Genomic DNA, 22,970 nt, shown 5'->3' with positions numbered 1-22,970 from the left:
TACATCAGAAATTGTTAATTAAATCATTAAGCTCCATCTGTGAATCGCAGCTCTCCCTTACCAATGAGATCTGGCTTCTTATTAGATGTGATCTGATAAAAAATATGGTAACTTCTTTCCGCCTTTAGCTGAAAAGTAACTCTAGACTTTTCTAGGAGATCTGGGAAGAGAGAAATAGATATAAATTCCGGGGGAAAAAAGGTCAGTGTTTCTGAGATATTAAATTATCTTCATTGTCTTTGGCCAAAATTGGGGGCATTAAATGTGAATCTGTTGAGATTTCAAGTTGATTATTGATCATCTTGCTGTCTATGTTAGGGTCACAGATGCATATGGGAGTTGCCTTTGGGTCTCACCCATTAAGAGCCACGAGTGAAGCATTTGCCTTAGAACTAATACCTTTTTCATATGAAGGATTCATCATCTGTGTTTTAATTGATCCCCCCTGGGATCATCTTGCATTCCCTCTGTGGTAAGGGAATGCAGACAAGGTCAAGGTAGGTCAAGAGCAAATCGTGGAGATATTCTGTGAATCCCCAGGAATCTCATAGGAACTAGTTCTAGTATCTGTCCTGAAAAAAATATATAGTTGCTGTTGAGGCTGGAGTTCTTCTAGTAAGTGCTGCAGAATCTTCACTCTAAGACGGAGGTAAGTGATGCACTAGTGAAGAATGATAAATGTATCCTTCTCTCATAGGCTACACTGGCAGCAGGCCACTTTTCCACAGGTGCCAGGCACAGCAATCATTGCAAAACATCCTTGGAAACATTTGTGTTTCTGCATGGATTTTCAGGGGTCCTGTTACTCACATGTTTCTATGTCGGCAGATGCCAGCTTGCCTGTAGTCCCGAAGTGGATTCTAATGAATTTGCCCTTGAAAAGATAATTTAGTGTTAAAAAGTTGAAGCACACAGAGAAATACAACTGAAAAAAAAATTCAGACATGGTTACCCTGAGGTTTAGGGCAGAGAAGACCCAAGAGACTTACAAAGCGGGAGGAGTTGTCATTCCGCACAGTCTTGGCGTTGCCGAAGGCCTCCAGCAAGGGGTTGGCACTGATGATTTGATCTTCCAGTGTCCCCTGCAAAGGCAAGAGCAGCTCTGACACGTGGAGCCCCTGGCTCCTGAGAGCCCCCTGACTCCGCTACAAGACCCACCTGCATCTTGCCAGGTTCCTCCTTCTTCTTCTCTCCAGTGACTGCAATTGTTGCAAAGTACTGGATGACACGCTTGGTGTTCACGGTCTTCCCTGCTCCAGATTCTCCGCTGTCAAACAGAAGTCAGAGAAGAGGTGAGAACGTTTGCCCACTCTGTTGACCCCTAGGACAATGACTACATACTAGAGAAGAAGAAAGTCACATACGTGATCAGGATGGACTGGTTCTCTCGATCTGTGAAAGCAATCAAGACCATCAGATTTTCGAAAAGTACATTTTAGATGAGTAAATCAGATCAAAAAAACTGCTTGTTCTTTTAACTTTTTGGAAAAGATCACTTATGCCTTTGGTTTTGTGTTCAGCCTCCAAAGTGTCTAATTACCTCTTAGAATAAAATTTGTTAAAAGAAGGGGGCAAAGTGTAATCTGGTTTTATTTGTGTGTGTGTGTGTTTACTATGAATTTTTTATCATGGTAAAATGCAGAATTTGCCATCTCAGCGATTTTTAAGCATATAGTTTGATGGTAGTATTATGTATATTCATAAAATGTTGCAGCTATCATCACATTCTGTCTCCATAACTCTTTACATATTGTGAAACTGAAAGCCTTTATCTGTTAAACTCAACTCCATATTCTGTATTCTCTCACCCTCTAGCAGCCACATTTGTCTCCATGCATTTCACTAAAAGTAATTCAAATAAGTAAAATCAGTGTTATTCTTTTTTTTTAATGACTTGCTTATTTCTTTTTATAAGTTTATTTTTTTTATTGGAAAAGTAGAATCCAAAAGCCAAGGCACCAGGAGCTTCTGGGTCTCCCATGCAGGTGCACGGTCTTAAGGCCTTGGGTCATCCTCAAGTGCTTTCCCAGGCCACAGGCAGAGAGAGGATAGGAAGTGAAGCAACCAGGACATGAACTGGCACCCATATTGGATCCCAGCATATGCAAGGATTTAGCCACTAGGCTATTGCGCTGGGCCCATGACTTACTTATTTCACTGAGTGCAATGATCTTAAGGCTAGTTCCATGTGGTAGCATTTGTCAGAACTGCCTTCTTATAAGCAGGATAATATTACTGTGTATGTATAAACCACCTTTTGCCAGTCCATTCATGTGTGTATGGACTCTTGTGTTGCTTCCATATGTTCATAACTTAACAGAGATCGTGAATAAGGCTGCTATAGGCATGGGTGTACAGTGACCCTGCTTGTAATGATGTTGGATATGTAAAGGCCAAAGGTAAAATTGTTGAATCATATTTTTATTTTCTGTTTAGTTTGTTGAGAAATAGACATACCATTTCTCACAGTGGCAATACCATTTTACATTTTCACCTACAGTAGACAAGGCTTCCAATCGATTCACATTCCTAGGGGAGTTTATTATTATTATTTTTTAATCTTTTTATAGTAGCCAACATGATGGATATGAGGTGCCTGTTATTTTTTGGAGCTTCTTTATAGAAAGTTTCAAACATATACAAAAGTAGATAGTAACATAATTAAGCCTGTCCTAAACTATAGGAAGCATCTATTAATATTTGACCAATTTTATATGTCAGTCTCCAATTCTAATAGGATTGTATTTTTTAAAAAAACTTCAAGAATCATATATTTTTATTTGCAAATGTTTCTATAAGAGTTAAACAATTTTGAAATCATAAACATTTTAAAAATTGCTTAGCCAGCTTCATAACTTTGCAGAGAAAGAAGCTGACACCCAGAGAACAAGTGGATTTTGTAATACTGATTACATAGCTAGTAAGGTCAAATTTTATATATTTTTCTGCTGCTTGGCTTCTTCTCAGCTTTTGATGTCACTAATTTGCTGGTAATACTAAATAAGGAAGTATTAATTTGTGAATATTTGTGTGTTTACTTTTCCTGTCTTTTTAATCTTGCATATCTTTTATAATAAAAATATTTCCTCTAGTTATTTCATGGATAAATCATCATGCTGATTTTTATAACTTCTAGTTGTATACTGACAGATTGTAGATTTTGGAATATTCTAAAATCTAAAAATCTATTCAGAGAGTAGAAATGTGGATGTTACTTAAACATACACATTGGAAAATTTTAATATTCTTTCAATGTAATATATACAAATTTTGAGTCCCATTTAGATTGATTTTTTTTTCTTAGTAGAAATCAAATCATGCATGATCGTTTAAATCCAGTGGGAGTCTAAATAAGATGTTCTAGTCTCTTTCGGCAAAATGACATTAACCACATCAGTTGCCACAGCTCTGCAGGGTTTTCTAGGAAAGTCGTGTTTGAGAGCCATAAGTAATCTCTTATTTGGAGCAGTCCCAAAGCTGTGGAGTGGAGACTTGGATGGGTTAGTGAAATACATATTACTGTTTAAGTGCCGAGCATTAAATCTCTGAAATGAGCCAGCATTTGTATCATTTCTGGAAGAGCTGTTTTTCTTTTGATAACCAAACACCAGTTGATTGGCATAGAATCCTTGTAGAACTGCTGGCTAGTCTGCATAGTTCAGTTTTATTCCTTTCTCTGTCTCTCATTGAAAGTTATTTTAAAAGCAACTTTAATCTGTGATTAAGATTTACTATATATGTGTGAAATGGTCATCTTTCAATTGGATTATTATTTATAACTCTTACCTATATTCCCATTAAGCTAGGTTTTTTTTTGTGTGTTTTCTTTTTACCGTTAAACTTTGTATTTTGTGCAGCTTTAGGCCCTTGAATGTATTGTAAGTTAAAAATATGTTAAAAAATAAAATAGGAACTAAAACAAATGCAACAAAACAAACAACAAAGATAAAGCCCTTGGTCTGCAAAATTCCTGGAACGGGAACATTAAGAATGTAAAGAATATTTCCAATGGCAATCTGTTTCGGCATTTGGAGACAAGAGGTTTGGATTTTGTTTTTGAGTCTGTGATGTGAGTCAGTGATGGTTGTCTTGCACCTTGATAAAGCAGGTCTAAAAGAGTTAGGTACAATTAAAAAGTTTTTTCAGATGAAAGAGTTATTTTTTCCTAAGGGGGAGAAAAGAGCCTGGATACCTCTTGTACTCCCATTCTTGTGGGAAAATACTTCAAAATACCTGGAAGAGAAGTCAAATCTCTATTCATGTATTTGCAATTGACTCTCCTTCTGTCTTGTCAGTTGCAAATAAAGTATTCACAAAGATCCTAGCTGTGGCTGCTGACTCTTTACCTTGATTGCTGTAGCTCTGGTGACTTTAAAATAATTATTGGATTTTATTTTTATCCTAATTAAAAAATATATAGAAAGCAACAAATGTGGTAGTATCTAAAAAAAGTTCATAGAAGTGAAATTAAAAGATACATTTGCCCAAAGTTTGAATTCTCTGCAAGTTTTTTTCAGAAGATAATTTTCCATGAGCTTCTTGAAGATCTCTCCTGTGTTTGTGACTATCTGCTGATTGCTTCAAGTAAGTGTCCTCTCACTAGCAGTGTTAGCTTGGGAGGACAGTGAATTCAGCAAATTTGTCTTTACTCTTCTAAAAAATATAGGTGGCTGCTGGGAGTAACATCAGGCATCAAAGCTGTGAACGTCCTTTGAAAACAGTCAGATCCCATGTAACTGAAGCATGTCATTATAAGACTCTGATGAGGTCTGTTAGCTCATCAGAGACCCTGTGTATCCATCACTGTAAATAGAAACTTCACTCACTCACCAGTCAGCATGAACTGATAGGCGTTGTCAGAAATGGAGAAGATGTGGGGCGGGGCCTCCTGGCGCTTTTTGCCTCTGTAGGCAGCCACCACCTCGGGGTTGTACACGGGCAGCCACTTGTAGGGGTTGACAGTGACACAGAAGAGCCCTGAGTAGGTCTGGGGGGAAAAATTCAGAAAATTCAACCATGTGTCTTTTTATTCAGAGAAATAAATGGGATAAAAAGAGAAGTTTGTTGGCACTCACGTAGATCATCCAGGCTGCATAACGCTCTTTGAGATTATACAGCACACCGGGCTCGTGCAGGTGGGTCATCATGGCCATGTCCTCGATCTTGTCATATTTTGGAGGGTTCATAGGGAAGACTTGGTCTTCCTTGACGGTTAGAGTCTGGTAAGCAAGTGGATAGTTTGTGTTAATAGTTTAGGTCGCTTTTTTGAATACTTGTTTAGTTTGGCTATAAAAATTATATTTGCACACACTTCTCATTATGGTTATCTGATATCCTTTAAAGATTTGAAAATAAGACTCTGGTTCCTATGATGAGCTAGGGTATTGTCATTTTTATTTTTTGATTTCTTTTTCCTTCCATGATCTATCCTTTTTTTTTTTTTTCAGTTTATATCCTTTTCTTCTTAAATAGTCTACATTTTAAAATTTTTCTTTGGCTGTTCATTACAAGGAATTTTTTGTTTTGGTCTAAGTAATGGGGATATTGAACTAAGTGAATACTCAGAAATTCTGATAGAAGGAAATATTTGTATGTACATGTTTGGAAATACAGATTGCAAGTGGAGAATTGAAGGGAATTAAAGGCCAACACTAGTGCAGTAAAAGGCCTGTGAAAAGTTGGGACGGAAAGACATGAAGCTATTGCTGTAAATTCTTTTTCCCTTTCAAATCTGTTTTCTACAATGACCAAGAAGGTGGTTGTGCTGGCAATAGGCTGAGAGATTTCTGGCAAGTTAGGCTTCGAAGTGAGCAGTGTGTTCTTTATTTTTACTTACTGCTCCACCTTCTGTCTTTACTGTCACTTTCCCTCCTTCCCTGCTTTGTATAGTGCTCTTCACGTAGGATTCCTTGGGCTCCGCTACGAAGACGGATGTTTTGGCATCGAAAGGCTTGTTTTGTGCCTCAATCCTCTCCCTTTCCGACTTTCGGAGGTAGGGAGCGGCTTCGCCAAAAATCGCCATCTCGGCGTCTGAACTCGAGCTCATGGCTGTGATTTCTTTAGCGAAGGAGTCTACCTTGGAGAGAGAACACGGGAAAGAGGGGAAAGAGAAAACAGAAGCCATGAATGTCAGAGCCTGAAATGAAATCAGTGTCGAGCACGGACTGTTTCCTAGAGTTCTACACGGTTTAAAGGACTGGTTTGGAATGAGACTATAATTTTAGGCTTCATTTTTAGGACTTTCCTTTCCAGATCCTATATTCTTGCTTCTGCCATATGCAAAGACAGTCAGATGTGAAAGAAAGTTTGTCTGGTGCAAATGAAAATTGATATTTTCACAGTTATCAAAAAAGACTTTTGCCTTTTGTTGGTCCTTTCTGTCAGAAACCAACTAGTTATTTTAAACATTTTTCATTTGGTTGTTAACAGTACCTGGTAATAAATTCTAGATTTTTCATAGTTTGGCTTGCTAACAAGAAAAGACTTGGCATTGCTCGAATTTCAAAATCTCTTGACACAAGAGATTTCAACTGAGAAATGAGAACTTCAACAAGAAGGACCTGTTTCCCACATAGGTTCTGTAGGATTCTTTTCACTAAGAAGAAAAAATTAAGAATTTACACATGAGTCTTCCGATTGATAGCTATGCCTCTGCAAAGCTTGTCAGATTGGTTGAGTTTTTCCTTTACTTTGAGGTATCAAGTACTTAGAGAAGGACAGGCTATCTTTTAAATTATACATGGTCTTTAGCTCCAAGTGAGTGTGATACTTGTGATTTTAAAAGAAATATTAATAAATCTTATAAAAGTGCATCATCAAAATACCTAAAACATTACAATTATAACTAGATATTTGTTTATGTTCACGTTTTTAGATAAAAATTTGCCTAGGACACTTAAACATTGTAAGCAGAACATTGCATGTTTAATGCTCTACAGTAGGGAGAAGTTGGCATTAGAGAAGTCTGTTGCCCCTGGACAGTTCAAAGCACAGCTGAGAGCTCACTGTCAAAGTCCAGTCTATCCTAAATGATCCTTTAATCCTGGAACTCAGATGAGGTTTAATCTCTGAGTATAAGTCATTCTGAAAAAAGAAAAGAAAACGTTTGTAGCATTTTTAAGCAGTCATTTGGAAATACGTTCTATTAGCACAACCACACAAACATGGAAATGGTGTATAATGAAGAGTCATTTGACTGATGATATCCTCTGTTACCAACAAATGAGTAAAACAAAACCTTACCTCTGGAATTCAAGATGAAAATGTTGATTGAGAAACGTCCCACGCTGTAAAACGAAATAATTCTTGTTAGAATTTGTTCTGGAATTGTAGTAATAGAGTTCAAAGATTAAAATTTCCCTGCCTTGAAGCCTTGTCTCTATGAAGACAAAAGTCAAAGTTGAGAGGAACAGTTTCATGCTGAGACAGTTAGGAGACCAGCTCTTTCTGCCCCATTCAGTCCCTCGAGTCCCAAGGTGCCCAGCGCTTACCTCTGGATTCCTGGTGGAGATAAGGCGCAAGGGTCTGTCCTGCTTATATAGGAACTAATGTGCTGATGCTGCAGCTACCTCCTCTTTGTTAGGACAAGACACTTGGCAACATGAACCCTCAGCATAGTTTGTAGTGACATTTGGCATGTTTGGATATAATTAGAAGTATTCATATCATTTTGAGTATGTGAACCAATCTCCTATAAATAATTTGACAGAGACCAATGTGCCGGCAGAGAATGCTTTCTAGTGTGCTGGGAAGGGAATCTCTGACAGTGCTTGGTGGGGCCTCAAGTAAATTCTTAAGAGCTATATTAAATTTGGCAGGCATTTTCATGCATGACTGGGACAACCAAATGATCAAATACTTGGCAACACACTGCTGCCAGGGCCTTAGACATTTTCCTTACTTGTGACCACAGGAACCCCCAACTGCTTTTCCATAGGCTCTTGCCAAGGCTCACCCTTAGGGTCTGGGCTTGGGTAACAGAGTCAGTTTGAGAGGAGATTTCTGTGCTGAGTCTCCATTATCCAGCCTGTGCCCACCCAGTCAGCATTAAAAAAAAAAAAAGGTAGAAAGTAATATATATTCTATATATTCTCTGTAGAAGAAACTACAGCTAAGTGAAAAGAAAAAAATGTCTTAAACTCCAATAGGTAGAGACAAGAAACATGAATGTAAGTACATGTATAATATGTATACATTTAAAATATGTTTGTTTTATAATCTGCTTTAAGAAATAGTATTTCATAGGTAATTTTGATATTACTAATGTAATTTTAAGTTAGTTCTGTTTAACTTAAAATCTTTTCTTTTTTAACATCAAATAATTGAAGTCTAATTTACATACAAATTCACTGTTATTAAAAGATAATATATGAGTTTGCTTGTATTAAACATTTTTTTTAAAACCTTGTAATAAAGTGCATTGTGACTCTGTGGGTATATGCACTTGCATTCATTCATGAAACCACCATCATCAACAGGTATAGAACAGATCCAGTTTTTCTTTCTTTAAAGAGTTATTTATTTTTATATGAAAGGCAGATTTTATAAAGAGACAAGGAGAGATGGAGAAAGAGGTCTTCCATCCTCTGGTTCATTCCCCAAATGGCTGCAAACAGCCAGAGCTGAGTTTATCTGGAGAGCCAGGTTTCCCACATGGATGTAGGGTTCCAAGGCCTTGGGTCATCCTCTGCTGCTTTCTAAGGCCATAAAGCAGAAAGCCATTTTGGAAATGGAGTAGCTGGGACATGAGGAACCGGTGCCTGTATGGGATGCTGGCGCTGCAGGGACAAATGTTAGCTGTCTGTGCCACCACGTGAGACCCAGGATCCAGGTTTTTTTTTTTTTTTTTACTTCTGATAAATTAGTCAGTTATTTAATGGTTACATTTTCTTTTCCCAAAACTTAAAGCTTTGTAGATTAGGCTGAAATTTTGCATTGATGAACATTCACATGCTGGTACCTCCTTTTTCTCTAGAACTAATCACTGATACCAGTTTGTTGTAACGGTCCAGACATTTACTGTGCATTTACATAAGTATGTTCTGGGAAAATATAAATCAATGAAGCTAGTCTGAGGAAATTGGCCCACAGAGAATACATGATGTAAGTGTTAAAATATAGATGATTGGGGCAGGCATTTGGATGAACGGTTAAAATGTCAATCAAGAAACCTGTGTCTGACATCAGACTGCTTGAGTTCGACTTCTGTTGCCAACTCTGATTCTGGTTTTTCCTTAATGTGGACCCTGAGAGGCAGCTGTGATGGCTGCCAGTAATTAGATGCCTGCCACCCCTGGAGAGACCTGGGATTTGGGTTCTTGACTTTGGCCCAGCCCAGTCTCAATGATTGCTGGAAACTCTATCTGTCCATCTCCCTCTGCCTCTTAAATAAATAAATTTAAATATTTAAATATTATGATAGTTTATGTATTTACCAAGTTGATTTTTTTCATTTTATCATCTTGTATTATTTCTTATGTTAGTATATAAATAATGATGTTGGAAAAAATTTTAAATACATGCAGAAGTATAGAGACTCCTATGTTAAGCACAATGTATTTATCATTCAACAGAATAATTGTCACTTTATAGTCAATTTTGTTTTATATATACTCTTATCCACTTCTCCTGGCCCTGGTTACCTGACTATTACTCATTTTAAATTGTGTTGAATTTCATAGCTTTGATGGTGGAATGATTTTTAAGCACCTTATAAAAGATTTCCCCTAGACTCATAATAAGCTTAGCTCTGCTATGCTATCTGTTCTACAAAAGTTTAACATTTCTAGCTAGTCAACATTACAAAATTTGTTTAATTATGTTTTGCTGTTCTGTTTGTGTGGCCTCCTTTAACTCATGGACTCAGGATCATGCATATGTTCTATGTTTTTAATCTAATGCTTTTTAAAAATTTGAGATCTATAATCTGACTTTGTGTGTGTATATCATCTATTTCTGGATTTCATATTTGTATTATATTTTTGTACCAGTAGCAGTAGGCATTAATCTGTCCTAGGGCAGACAGACATAATCTCTGATAAGTATGTGGTATTCAGAAAGTTGTTGAGATTTCTCCAGTTAGTTTTATCCTACCTCTTTGCTGTGCTTCCCTGAAATTTAAACAATTTATTAGATTCTAATGGATTTTTTAATATGTATGAATAATCATAATTTTATTTATTCTTCCTTTTATAATTTGTGTTATTTTTCCCTTATTGTGTCATCTATGACACTTAGGACAATACTGAAGAGTATTAATATATGTTAATACAGTATTACTATCCTACGTACTTATGTTTATACCCTATGTGACATAGGGCTTGTTTATCTTGTTCTTGACTTTTGTAGGCTTGCATCTGATGTTTCATCAAGTAAGATGTTTGCTGTACACTTTGTATCTACTTTGCCAAAAAGCTTGATTATAAAATAAGTTAAACAGTTCTATTTTCAGGTTTATGTTGGAGAGAATTGAAAATGTGTTTATACAAAAACATATGCAAAACTTATAGCAACATCATCCATAATACCCAAAATTTTGAAATAAGCAGCTGTCCATCAGCTGACAGAATCTGGTATATCCATGCAATGGAATATTATTCAGCCATAAGAATGAATGAAGTACTGAGAGGTGCTGAACATGGATAAATCTTAAAGAGAGTATTAGATTGAAGACACCAGACCCAGAAGGCAGACGGTGGACTAGTGAGTGCCTGAGGAAGGAAGAGAGAGTTGTTAATCTGTATTGTGAGGAATTCATACCCTAGAAGTCCTAGGAGGACTGAGGGATAGGTTCCTGTGTTGGTGTAAAAGTAAGAAAACAACACAATGGAGTTATTGTTAGGGTAAGCACCTTGTCTGTAGCTCACAAACCTCGCTTTCTCTTTAAAGATTTAGTTATTTATTTGAAAGTCAGAGTTACAGAGAGTGGCAGTCACAGAGATCTTCCATGCAATGATTCACTTCCTAGTGACCGCAAGGGGCAAGTCTAGACCAGGCAGGAAGCAGAAGCTAGAAGCTTCATCTGGGTCTCCCACGTGAGTGGCAGGAGCCCAGACAGGTTCTCCATCTTCTGCTGTTTCTCCCAGGCTGTCAGCAGTAAGTTGGATGGAAAGTGGGGCAGCTGGGACTGGAACTGGCAAACATCTGGGTACTGTGTCACAGGCAGCAGCTGTCCCTGCACCAGCCTCCACTTTTTTTCTTCAAAATTGTTGTGATATTTATTTTTATGATCATCATTTCTCTGCTTTTCTTTGTAGTTTTAGTATTTTATGTGCATCCCTAAACAATATAATTCAGTTTTACCTGCTTTTGAAATTTATTTAGGTACAACCTTTTTCATTCTTGAGTATCTGACTTCTTTTATCTTTTTGTTTTTTTCTCATGAAATTGTATTTTTAGTTGATATGAAATATTACATTTATGATAATGGCTTTTGATTCTATTGTAGATAAATTTGTTGTTTTCATTTTTTGAAGTAGTTTTTGTTCAGTGAAAAGTAGCTGTGATTATATCATATTTTACTCTAGAATGGGGAGAGATTTCCTTTATAACATCTTTTACATGCCCTAAAAGTTAGCCATTTTACAATTCAACGAGTTTTACTAAAACTATTCAGTGCTGTAATCCCCTACCACAGTCCACTCTTGTGGAAACCCGTGACATTCCCCCCCACTCATTTACAGTCAGTTCTCATTCCGACCTAAAACCCACAACCACTGATTTTCTTTTGGTTTCTCTAGCTTTACCTTTTCTTAGAAGTTTCATGTAAGTAAATTCTATAGTAGTAGTCTCTTGTGTCTGGCTTCCTTCCACTGTGGAGATTCCATCCATGCTGTTGCGTGTGTTAGTAGTCTCTGTAGACCATTTCTTTTACTCAAACTTTGTTTACTTATTCCCCAGTTGATCAAGATTTGGAATCCTTTTAGTGTTTAGCCTCTGAATATTGCTGTTGTTAATATCCCATCCAAATCTTGTAGACACTTGGGTAGATATGAAGGACTTGAATTGTTATATTTGTTTTTTTTTTTAACTTTTTAACAAGTCATCAGGGTTCTTTTTTTTGTTAAAAAAAAGATTATACCATTTTATATTTTCACCAACAAGATTAAGAGATACATGTAGTACATCTACACCTGTGTTGTCTGTCCTTTATGATTATAGCAATCCTGTTGGATGTGAAGCAGGATTTATATTTCCTTAACAAATAATAGCTGGGCTTGACAGCGTGGCCTGGTGGCTAAGGTCCTCGTCTTGATCCCATATGGGCGCTGGTTCTGGTCCCAGCAGCTCCACTTCCTCTCTGTCTCTCCTCCTCTCAGTGTGTCTGACTTTGTAATAAAAATAAAATAAATCTTAAAAAAAAAAACAAATAATAGCTTAGGTTATGTTTTCACGTGCTTACTATCCAGCCATCTATTTTCTATAGGTGAAGCATCTCTCCAAATTTTTAGCCCATTTAAAACAATTGAGCTGGGTCAGGTGCAGTACCCTAGCAGCTATAGTTGTTGCCTTGCATGTGCTGGGATCCCATATGGGTGCCAGTTCTAATCCTGGCGACCCCAATTCCTGTCCAGCTCCCTGACTGTGACCTGGGAAAGCAGTCGAGGATGGCCCAACACCTTGAAACCCTGCACCCGCGCGGGAGACCCGGAGGAAGCTCCGGGCTCCTTGCTCCGATCGGCTTAGCTCTGGCCGTTGCGGCTACTTGTTGAGTCAATCAGTGAACAGAGGATCTTCCTCTCTGTCTCTCCTCCTGTCTGTATATCTGACTTTCCAGTAAAAATAAAAAATAAATCTTAAAAAAAATTCAGCTCCTTTTGTTGTTACATAGTTGTTATAGTCCATTGTGACTATTCATATATATGTTCTAGATCTGAGTCTTTTATCAGATATATTTTTCTAGCCTATGGCTTATTTTTTTTTCATTTTCTTTATAATATCTTTAGAAGAGTGAAAGTTTTAAATTAGAAATGTAATTCATCAATATTTTCTTTTATGCATTCATCATGCTTTTGTTGTCCTGTCCTTACACATTCTTTGTTAATACAAAGTCACAAAATTTTTCTTCTGTGTTTTCTTGTGGATATGTTTCTAGTTCTTACATTTAGGTCTGCAGTCCATTTCAAGTTAATTTTGTGTATAGTGTAAGTAAGGATCTGGACAATTTGTTTTTTACATATAGATAGTTCTTTCAGTGCCATTGGTTGAAAAGGTTGTCCATTCCTTGTTAGCTTGTCTTGATAACTGTCAAAACATTTAATCATTTCTCTTATTTTAAATTGAAGTCAATTACTTTTAAAATGTTATTTTATACATTTATGCCTTTCAAATTCCAGAAGCACACAAAATATAACTCTTTTTCACGTATCTGTTCTCCATCTTTTCAGACTCAGTAATACCAGATTTTGTATATCTGTGAATAGGTATTAGGTGTGTATAAATACGTGAATATTAATTTTTTAACCTACATGGTTTCATTTTTTTGAGTGTTTTAAATTAGTATTTTAAATCTTTTTTTCTCATTTTGCCTGCACAAGAGAAAGAACTAATTCAATTAAATTCTTTAGGTTTCCTTTTCCCTTTAGAGAGAACCACAAAGAATTAAAATTTAGTTAAACCAAGATAAATGTAAATTCAATTTAATTTCTTCCTATAAAAAGAAAAAAATTCTAAACAACAAATATTTTTCCAAGTGGGATTTAGCTTTGAAGGTGAGTGCAAGCCATTGCAATATCTAAGATTATTTTTGTTCTTTGTAGTACTAGTTTTTATTACCTTAGGGGCAATTTCATTGTGTTGAAAACACATATGTTAGATGTGCAAAAACCTTTATATTTTCTCATTGTTAACTTTGAGGGTTTATACTTATCTTTACCATTGAACTTATGGTTTGTGTTTTCAAAGTACCTGTGTATTCGTTTTAGTCTGCTTGATCTGCCGTTTGTCTATGGTATCAGTCAAAATCCTTCAACATGGTTTCAGGTTTCGCTTAGATGTATCAGATTTTCATCAGTGTAACTCAAAGATGATTGCTAATCCTCTAGAAATTTCTTACCATTTTACCTTTCTGGTACATTGTGTCCTGTGACAATAAAACATAAGGTGTACCTGCCTCTTTGAATGTGAGAGTACTTTAGAAGGTTCATGGAAAAACAAATGGAATTAAAATGTAGGTTTATTTTAGTGCAATTAATTTTTCAAGTGTGTGTGTGTTTTGATAGCATTCATTTTCCATGAACTTTTTAAAGACACTCATGGTATTTTGCATGAAACCTATTACATCTTATTTCAGTGATGTTCTATGGGGTTCACTTTCTGGTAGCATGTATGTGGGTTATATTTTCCCACACTTTTATTTGCATCCTTTCCAAGTTACTTTGTACAACTTTTAAAACTAAGTAGCTAAATATGTGTTATGAGCTGAAGTATACATTTAATTTTTATATGTATATATAATACATTTGACTTTAAAAACTAAAACTAAATAATAAATATTCCTCTTTTCATAGAAGTTTTTTATTTAAAACTTTGAGAAGCAAAGAGAGAGACATAGAGAGAGCACTCTCATTTACTGGTTCATTCACCAAATAAATGAATAGACATGGAGCCAGGCCAGGGCCAAAGCTGGGCTTGAGAACACAATCGAAGTCTTCCACATGAGTGGCTGGAATCCAATTATGAGAGCAATCACCACTGTTTCCCAGAGCCTGCATTCTTGGAAAGCTGGATTCAGGAAGAGTTGGGATGAATTCAGCTTTGAAGTTAGGATGTGGTGATTTTAAATGCAAAACTAAATGCTCATCACAGTGAATAAGGCTTAGGGTGGAAGCTGACTGGCATGCCTTCTGTGGTGTGCACAATGTTTTACATACCACTATAACCAACCATGTGTTATTTTGTATGGTTTTATGCAAGTCACTCAACTTTTTTAAATCTTGGTTTGTTCATCTGTTGAAAGGAAAATAATAATCTCCCACCCCCTCACACAGAGGTAAACCATTTACATGACAGCATAGACAATACAGAAAAAAATACTGACTTTTATCACTGTGTTCAAAATAATATAAGAGATATAGAGCCCTATCCTCTGAGTGATGGAATATCGTGGCAGTGTTTTAAATAAAGAACTGACATTAAGATTTGTGTTTCAGACAATCGTGATGGCAGCGTGGAAGATGGATTGGAGCAGTGAAATGGAGATAAAGGGCCTGCTTAAGCAGTTGTTGTGCTATTTTAGGAAAGGCTTGAGGACGTGAACTAAGCCAGTAGCTGTTGAAAAAGGAAGGAAGGGAATAAAAATCAAGAGGTACTTAGGCTGTAGGTTTGACTGCCCTTTCAGCAAAACATAGATAATTTTAGATATTCAGGAATCATTTAAATTGGTTCTACTCCAGAGTAAGTAGAAGTAAATGAAAGTTTCTGAGATTGGAGATAATGTTTCTCATGGAAAGAAAATAGACTTGGATAGGGTAGTGATCTTTATCTGGATGGAGAATTGCAATAAGAGATTTCTTAATAAAAGAAAGCAAGTTTCCAGAAATAAAAGGCATATACCACATCAAAACAGATTTTAAAATTTATATTTTATTATTCCATGATACAGTTCCATAGGCTCTGGAAACATGCCCCATGTCATTATAAAAATGTAGTCCTTTATAACCAGTCACAGGTCCATCATTCTACTATCTCAGTGTTTCCTTACCTTGTAGTCATGGACAATGGCAGAGAGTTTAGCATCCTATTGTCAAGATATATTCAACAGTTTCATTGGAAATCCACTTTTTATTTGGAAGTAGAAATGCACACTGCATTATATCTTCACGTTTGTATATGATAGTCTCTACCTTCAATAGCAAATGATGCTATTGTGTGACCTATGAGTCAGTGAGGAAATTAATAAGAAAAACAAAATTTGTTGAATGAATGAAAATAAAAACTAAAATATCAACCCCTGAGATGTAGCAAAAATAGTATTGAAAGGGCTATTGATCTCGTATTTAGCATGAAGGTTACCTTATATCAGAGAGAACATAATGATATTTGTCCTTTTGGAATTGACTTCTTTCACTGAGCATAATGGTCTCTAGTTGGGATCATCTGGTTGCAAATGGTGGGGGAGTAATATCTGATAATAACCGACAGGGGACTAATATCCAAGATTTACAAAGAGCTGCAGAAACTCAGTGACAGCAAAGCAAACAAACCTGGGAAGAAATGGGTGAAGGAGATGAACAGATATTTTACAAAAGAATAAATTCAAATTGATAATAGGCATATGAAAAAATGCTCAGGCTCGCTATCTGTCAGGGAAATACAAATGAAAACTACATTGTGGTTCCATCTAACTCCAGTGAGATTGGACTACCTTCAGAACTCTACTAACACCTGCTGGCATGGATGTGGGGAGAAAGGTACCCTCTTTCATTGTTAGTGGGAGTGTGGGCTGATACAACCACTGTGGAAGTCAGTACGTAAGTGCAAAGTGAGATGAAAGTTGACCTGCTGCATGACCTAGCTATCCCACTTCTGGGGATATGTCCAACGAAAATAAAATCTGTGTATGAGAAAGGAATCTATGATCCTATACTTACAACAGCACAATCTATAATATCAAAGACATGGAAACAACCAAAATGCCTGTCCAAAGAGGAGTGCGTAAAGACAATGTGGCACATCAACTCTGTGGAATACTAGTCAGCCATTAAAAACAATGAGATTCTACCATTTGCAACCAAAATAGATTTTGAAAGGAAGCTGTTGACCAAAAGGGACGCACAGCACGTGGCAGAAACATTCATTCTCTGGACACCAGGACTTTTAGGACATACAACCTATACTTGTGGGCAAGACCATGAGAAAAGGAAAAAAAAAAAAGGAACTGTACCAATATAAAATTAGAGGTGATGAAGACAGGTTGATTAGTAGGACATAATAGAGCCCCAGAAATATTTTTTACGTGTGTGGCAGTTGGTATGTGAACGTTGGCATTTCATATCATCAGGAGGGATAATTTAATGAGAGTAGTTCAGAATTATCATTTGAAAAAGGATAAGGTCATCTCCTTGCCTAGCACTGTTTATAAAAATAAATTCCAGAAGAATTGAATCCTTAGGTGCCGGGGTCCGTGCAGTAGGTGTGGATGGCACGAAGGTGTGAAGAGAACAGCTCCTCTGCTTGGCAGGGCCCGGGGGAGCTTCCAGCTGTTTGGCAGGGCCCGGCGGATTTCTCTCTGACCACCTTGAAGCAGTTTCACCACCTTTTTGCATGGAAACTCAAGCACCCCACTAAGAATTCTGTAATCTATTGAGGCATCGTTTGCCCCTGTGGGATGGCTTTTGCCACCAACGTGAGCTTGAGAGTTAATGTCACTGATAATGTCTTGGGCCTTTGACAATTTACACACGGGAGTACAATTAAGCCCGTGCCATTTTTAAACACCTTATTGGGTACTTAGCCATTGCCTTAGAAATTGGTCCAGACATGCAGCACTCCTTCTGGGAGGGGGCTTGAAAATATCCTAAATATTAATGCGAGTAATGGGAGTGAGAGCTGAAATTGCTGTGGCAATAAATATAGTTATTGTTATCTTATAGGCTAGCCTGTTTTTGCAATTTTTTGGAGCATAGAAAATGTAGCTGTTTTAGCCACTTGTATAATTTTTAGCTAGAGGAATTAAGGATGCTTTTATTAAAGAAAAATGTTTTTGATTATTGTTTTATTTATGGGGTTACAGGGTTTATAGTTGTAGGGGGATTTAATATTTGCAATTTTTGTTTTTAGATTTATTTTTTTTCCCTTGTAAACTATTTTCCCATTAAATAATGGGCAAGTTGTAGAAATAGGAATGTGGTAGGAATGTACTACTGATTAGCAGGTAATCGCATGTGCCTTGGCCTTGGAGTCCTGGCTGCTGCTCCATGGCTACTGTTAAACAATGAATAATGGCTTGCTTTGAAGAATATGAATACAGTGTTTTAAAGAATTATCTCTGGGGACACCTGCTTAGCCCTGAAGTGCAGACGGAATGACCGAATGTCTGTACATGCCCCCTTAGTCTTGAAGTAAAAAATAGAACAATTAGTTGCTTGTGCAGAAGCTTGTGAGGTTTTGAGTAAATAAAAAGGACAGCTTTTTCTTGGGCTGTTGTGAGAACGCACCAAGTGTCAGTGTCTGTGTCTTTCTTTATCGCCGACTCCACACACCCTTCCCGAGCTCCGAACTCTCGGCTGGAGCTGCACTCCGGCACTTAGGCATAAAAAAAATTAGAAGTGTTTAAAGAAGATGTAAGAGAATATGTTTATGTCCTAGCACAGAGGAGATTGTTAATAAGGAAGGCAAAAAGAATACACGTGTATAAAATTGAGTTCATTCAAGTATAACACAAAAATAAAACAACTAGAAAAACTTAAATCTCTTAGGAAATTACGTGCTTGGAAGAAAAGGCACTTCAGAAGTGGTAAAATCAACGACTCAATAAAGCTTAAGTTTTAACATAAGGTGTAAAACTTCTGAATGATTGAAAGATAAATGTCAGACTGGGAGAAGTACTTGCAATGTGTGTAATATATAAGTTGCATGTGTTGTTCAAGTCAACAAGAGAGATATGAACATAGGAAAATGGCCAAAAAATATAAATGATTCATGGATCAGACAATGCATATGTCCAATAACATACATGTGTTCATAGTCTTAGTAGGTGGAAGATCAAATAGTAGAGAGCTAATATGCTTTTACACATCAGGTTGACAAAAAAAAAATTAATGGTAGCAAATGGTGATGGTGTGGGGAAATGGATGATCTCAATAAGTAAATAAGAGTATACGATTTCCAAGGCAATCGGTTGTATCTTTTAATATATAAAATTGCAGCATTTTAACTCATCGCCATCTTTACAATAGTAGCACATTGTGATGGGAAGATGTGTTCAGGGCTATGCACTTTGCATTTCTTCTTATGCCAAACAAAGTTCAGGAAAAACCTAAATGTGTACAAAGTTACTTTGTAGTTTAATTCGGTGACCACCTGTTAAGGGATGATGTCCTGACGATTCGGTCAGTGGTTGAAACTGGACACTCTGTTTAATCTGAGATTTGGATCAGCATAATGCATTTTCCACTGCTTGTCTTTGAGATATAATACTAAAAACTAAAAAAGCAGTATTTAAAAACATTAAACAGTGAGTGATTGTGATGTGAATGTGTGTAAGAAAACTGAACCAATGATGTGTATTTTGCTGAAGCCTAACAACTGTTTTCCAAGCTTTCTCCAGTGCAGAGAGATCATTTAACACAATTCTTGTGTGACAACTCATTTCTTTTAACTTAAAGACTCTCCCAAGGTTTGGCTTGTATCCCTTGCTTGAGCTTCTCCCGGATATCCACTTACAAGTAAGCACAGGACAAGCATTAAGTTACCATATCTAATGAGCCTTCTGCTCTTAGAGTCACTGCCAGAAAGTAGCTTGCAATTCTTAAGATTCCCTCTGCTCTAAAAGTTTTTCTGTGTTTGTCCTCCGGTGAGTAAAGCAAATGAATTATAGTCATGAAGACATCTCTGCTGTTTCTAATATGAAACTGTGGTTATCTCCTTGCCAACCACGTTTCACGGGACTCACTTCAAAGAGGAATATTCTGTGTTCTTGTGTGCGTATCCGTAGGTCCTTTCTTTTTACTGGTGAGTAGTATTCCATTGTGAGGATAGACTGTATTTTGTTTACATGTTCTTCCACTAATTAATAGTGTTGAAAGTCTTTGTGGATGTATTTTTAATTTTGCTTGGTTTAAAAAAACACCGCATGGAATTGTTAAATCAGGAAGTAGATATGTATTTAATTTCTGAGAAATGCTCAGGGTTTTTTTTTTTTACACCATAGGAATTGTGTACTTTTGCCTCCTTCATCAGATTCCTGTCCAGTGCTTGTCATTGTTTATCTTTAAAAATAAAGCCATTCTTGTGATACTATAGTACAATCTCTCTGTGGATTTAATCTGTATTTCCCTAAACCATTGATGCTTAGCATCTTTTAATTGGTTATTTGGCCTTAGTTGTTTTTTATGAAGTATCTAAATCTTCTGTCCATTTTATAAGGGGTTTATCCTTGTTTTTTGGTGTTCTTTGTGTATACACACACACACACACACACATATATAATCACTTGTTGAATACATGTATTGTGTTTGTTTTTCCTCAGCCTATGGTTTGCTTTTCTATGTTTTCACCAGTGTCTTGATGAGCAGTTGAGCAGTGACTTTAATTTTGAAGAGGATTCACCGATTATTTTTGCTAGTATATATGGTGCTTATTGTTTTCTAAGAATTTTCGCTCAAGATTGTAAAGATGATGCACCCTTTTTCTCTGGGAGATGTAGCCTTTAGGGTTTACAGAAAGATCTTTAGTGTGTTTGAATTGATTAAATCAGCTTTTATTTTTTCATAGATAAATCTGTGATTGATGTAGCGTAAGTTTTCATGGAGATGTGTTGTTCTACGTGGAATTGCATTGCATCTCGTCTCCTGCTTCCGCATCTCCCTCGCTCTTGCTCCTTCTCTCCCTCTGTGTATAAGAGATTTTGATCTTCACTTTTTCTCAGCAGTGATTCATTGTTTTCCTTATTCCTAGAGAATTCCATGGTTTCTTTGAGGTTATTGTAAGTGGCATTGCTTTTAAAGTTTTATTTCCTACTTGCTTGCCATTATAATCAACTTATATATATTGGCTTCAGAATATGAGACATGCTCAAGGAACTTTACAAATCAGACTGTTTTTATAGACTTTTTGAAGTACACAGCTTTATCATTAGTGTGTACAGTTTTATTGTCTGCAAATTTAGCTACTTTTTTTCCTAAATATCGGTGCAATTTTCCCCTTTTCTTGCCTTATTACACTGGCTGTATGAAGTGAAGTTAGAAGTGGCAAAAGTGGACATGTTTTTCTTACTGCCAGTTTTAGGCAGAAAATATTTGCTAATTTATAATTTAAAAGATATGTTGGCTGTGCTTCTTTTTATTTGTAGTTGCTTTTTATTAGATTGAGAAGGCTTATTGAGAGAATGCTTTTCCGCTATGAATGAGTGTTGGGTGTTTCTGGTGCTTTATTGCATCTCTTGAGATAAGCATATTATTTCTTCTCTTTTTTTTCTGTGAATGTGTTCAATTTTGTTTGAATTTTTACATCTGTGAGGTATGTTAGACTGTAATTAATTTCCTGTATTACTTTTCTATTCTTTATACCATTAATTTCCACTCATTTTTCTCTGACTTTCAAATAGGTAAGATAAATAAACGTGAAGGTTTTAAAAAAATGGAGACTTTAGCATGGCATTGTAGGCATTCTAAGCAGTGTTGTAACTGCTGCCAACCCCCTGAGTTTATCTGTCCTGGAGATTGTACCATGTGTACTTGACAAGAATGTATATTCTCATACTGTTGGAAGGGTATTCTAGAATGTTCAGCGACTTTGTAGTGGTTTTTTTTCTGCTTGTTGATCTTTATTTTTCTTATTGTATCCATTATTGAAAGTGCATTATTGAAGTCTTCAGTTATTGATATTGAATTGTCTGTTTCTCCTTCCATTTTTGTCAGTTTTTGCTTCACATGTTTTGTTGCTCTGTTACTAAGGTGCACTTAGGTGTGCTATGTCAGCTTTTCCTGATGAATATGTCCTTTTGTCTTCCATCACTATGGCTATTCTCAGCTTCTGATTGTTATTTGGAAGAGAGAGAGATAAAAGGAGGGAGAGAGGGATAGAGTGAGACCAAGTGACTGTAATACCAGGGCTGGTCCAACCACCAAGTTAGTCCATATAGGTCTTAGGTGCCTGAGAACTCCGGCCAATCTCCAGTGCCTCTCAGGCACATTAACAGGAAGCTGGATCAGCAGCGGAGCCTCCCACTCCCATGGGGCACTAGCATTGCAAGTGACAGTTGTAACTTGCTGTGCTACAACCGTATCTCTTAAGATGCATTTTTTTATTCCTTCCTTTCAGTTTATTTATATATGTATTTCAGTTTAAAAATGTGACTCTTATAAATAGCATATAGTTGAATCATGTATTCTTAGCCCAATCTGAGAGTCTTTGAATAGGATTATTTAATTTGTTCACATTTAATGTTATTGGTGCAGTTGGAATTATTTTATGTATTGTCTATGTATATGTATTATGCATTTTTAACTCCTGTATTTTTCCTTTATTGCCTGCTTTTGTATTAAATGAGTGCTTTCTAATGTAACATTTTAACTTTTTAATTCTCTTTTGCTTCTTTTGAATTTTTTAATGGTTGTTCTAGGGTTTACCTGCACTTATCAGAATCAGTTTCAAATTTATACCGGGTTAATTCTAGTGATATATGGATATGTTAATCTTTATTCCTTCCTTCCCCCACCCCTTTTTTTTATAATGTTGTTACATGTTATGTTTCTCTTAATGTTACCTAAGCCTAACAATACATTATTACAGTTATTATTTTGTTATCTGTGGTGACTTTTTCAATTTAATAAATCTTTACTTCCACAAATCTCCTCCGTGTTTTATTTGCAAGAATGTTACACTTATATATTACATATTTCTTTGTTATAAGTCAAACAATGTATTATATATGTACTATTCTATACTAATATGAGAATAAGGAGAAAAATTCATATTAGCACTGTCTTTAGGAATTATATAGTTTGTTTTACTGGTGTTCTTTCCGTTTTTGTATATCTGGAATCGAAAACTTCCCTTCACTTCCAGTTTTTCTTGTAAGTCAAGTCTGCTAGTTTCTGTTTATCTGAGAAATTATTTTGCTTTCATTTTTGAAAGACAGCTTTTCTGCACATAGATTTCTGATTGATAGGTGTTTAAACATTATCTCTGAACATTCTTATTCTGTCATCCCACTGCCTTCTTGCTTCTCTTATATTTACTAAGAAGTTGGCTTTGATCGTATTGTTACCTTGTAATGAGTGAGTCATGTTTCTCTTGGCTGCCTCAAC

The 22,970-nt window shown here is 36.3% G+C and overlaps 1 protein-coding gene and 1 long non-coding RNA gene across 3 annotated transcripts in view; one reads left to right on the top strand and one right to left on the bottom strand.

Moving 5' to 3' along the window:
* LOC101532557 (myosin-8) overlaps window positions 1–6,058 on the bottom strand; it is a 28,340-nt gene extending 22,282 nt beyond the window's left edge. The window contains exons 1-8 of the mRNA XM_058676276.1: window positions 5,837–6,058; window positions 5,076–5,219; window positions 4,831–4,987; window positions 1,365–1,392; window positions 1,159–1,267; window positions 990–1,082; window positions 811–874; window positions 62–160 (exon numbers count right to left, since the gene is read on the bottom strand). Of these exons, the coding sequence (XP_058532259.1) occupies window positions 62–160; window positions 811–874; window positions 990–1,082; window positions 1,159–1,267; window positions 1,365–1,392; window positions 4,831–4,987; window positions 5,076–5,219; window positions 5,837–6,046 (904 nt within the window). The 5' untranslated portion in view covers window positions 6,047–6,058. The remainder of the gene's footprint in view (window positions 1–61; window positions 161–810; window positions 875–989; window positions 1,083–1,158; window positions 1,268–1,364; window positions 1,393–4,830; window positions 4,988–5,075; window positions 5,220–5,836) is intronic.
* Window positions 1–15,386, top strand: part of LOC131482404 (uncharacterized) — a 42,517-nt gene extending 27,131 nt beyond the window's left edge. The window contains exon 3 of one of the 2 annotated variants that reach the window (XR_009246966.1): window positions 15,150–15,386. This is a non-coding gene — a long non-coding RNA (uncharacterized LOC131482404). Of the gene's footprint in view, window positions 1–1,196; window positions 1,446–15,149 lie in introns of those variants that run through there. The other variant, XR_009246967.1, reaches the window with a different exon arrangement.
* Window positions 15,387–22,970: the final 7,584 nt, after the last annotated feature.

The sequence above is a fragment of the Ochotona princeps genome, chromosome 17 (genome assembly GCF_030435755.1).
Source record: "Ochotona princeps isolate mOchPri1 chromosome 17, mOchPri1.hap1, whole genome shotgun sequence".
NCBI classification, from domain to species: domain Eukaryota; kingdom Metazoa; phylum Chordata; class Mammalia; order Lagomorpha; family Ochotonidae; genus Ochotona; species Ochotona princeps.
The sequence above is the reverse complement of the archived record's forward strand: the minus strand, read 5'-3'. Positions and strand labels throughout refer to the sequence as shown.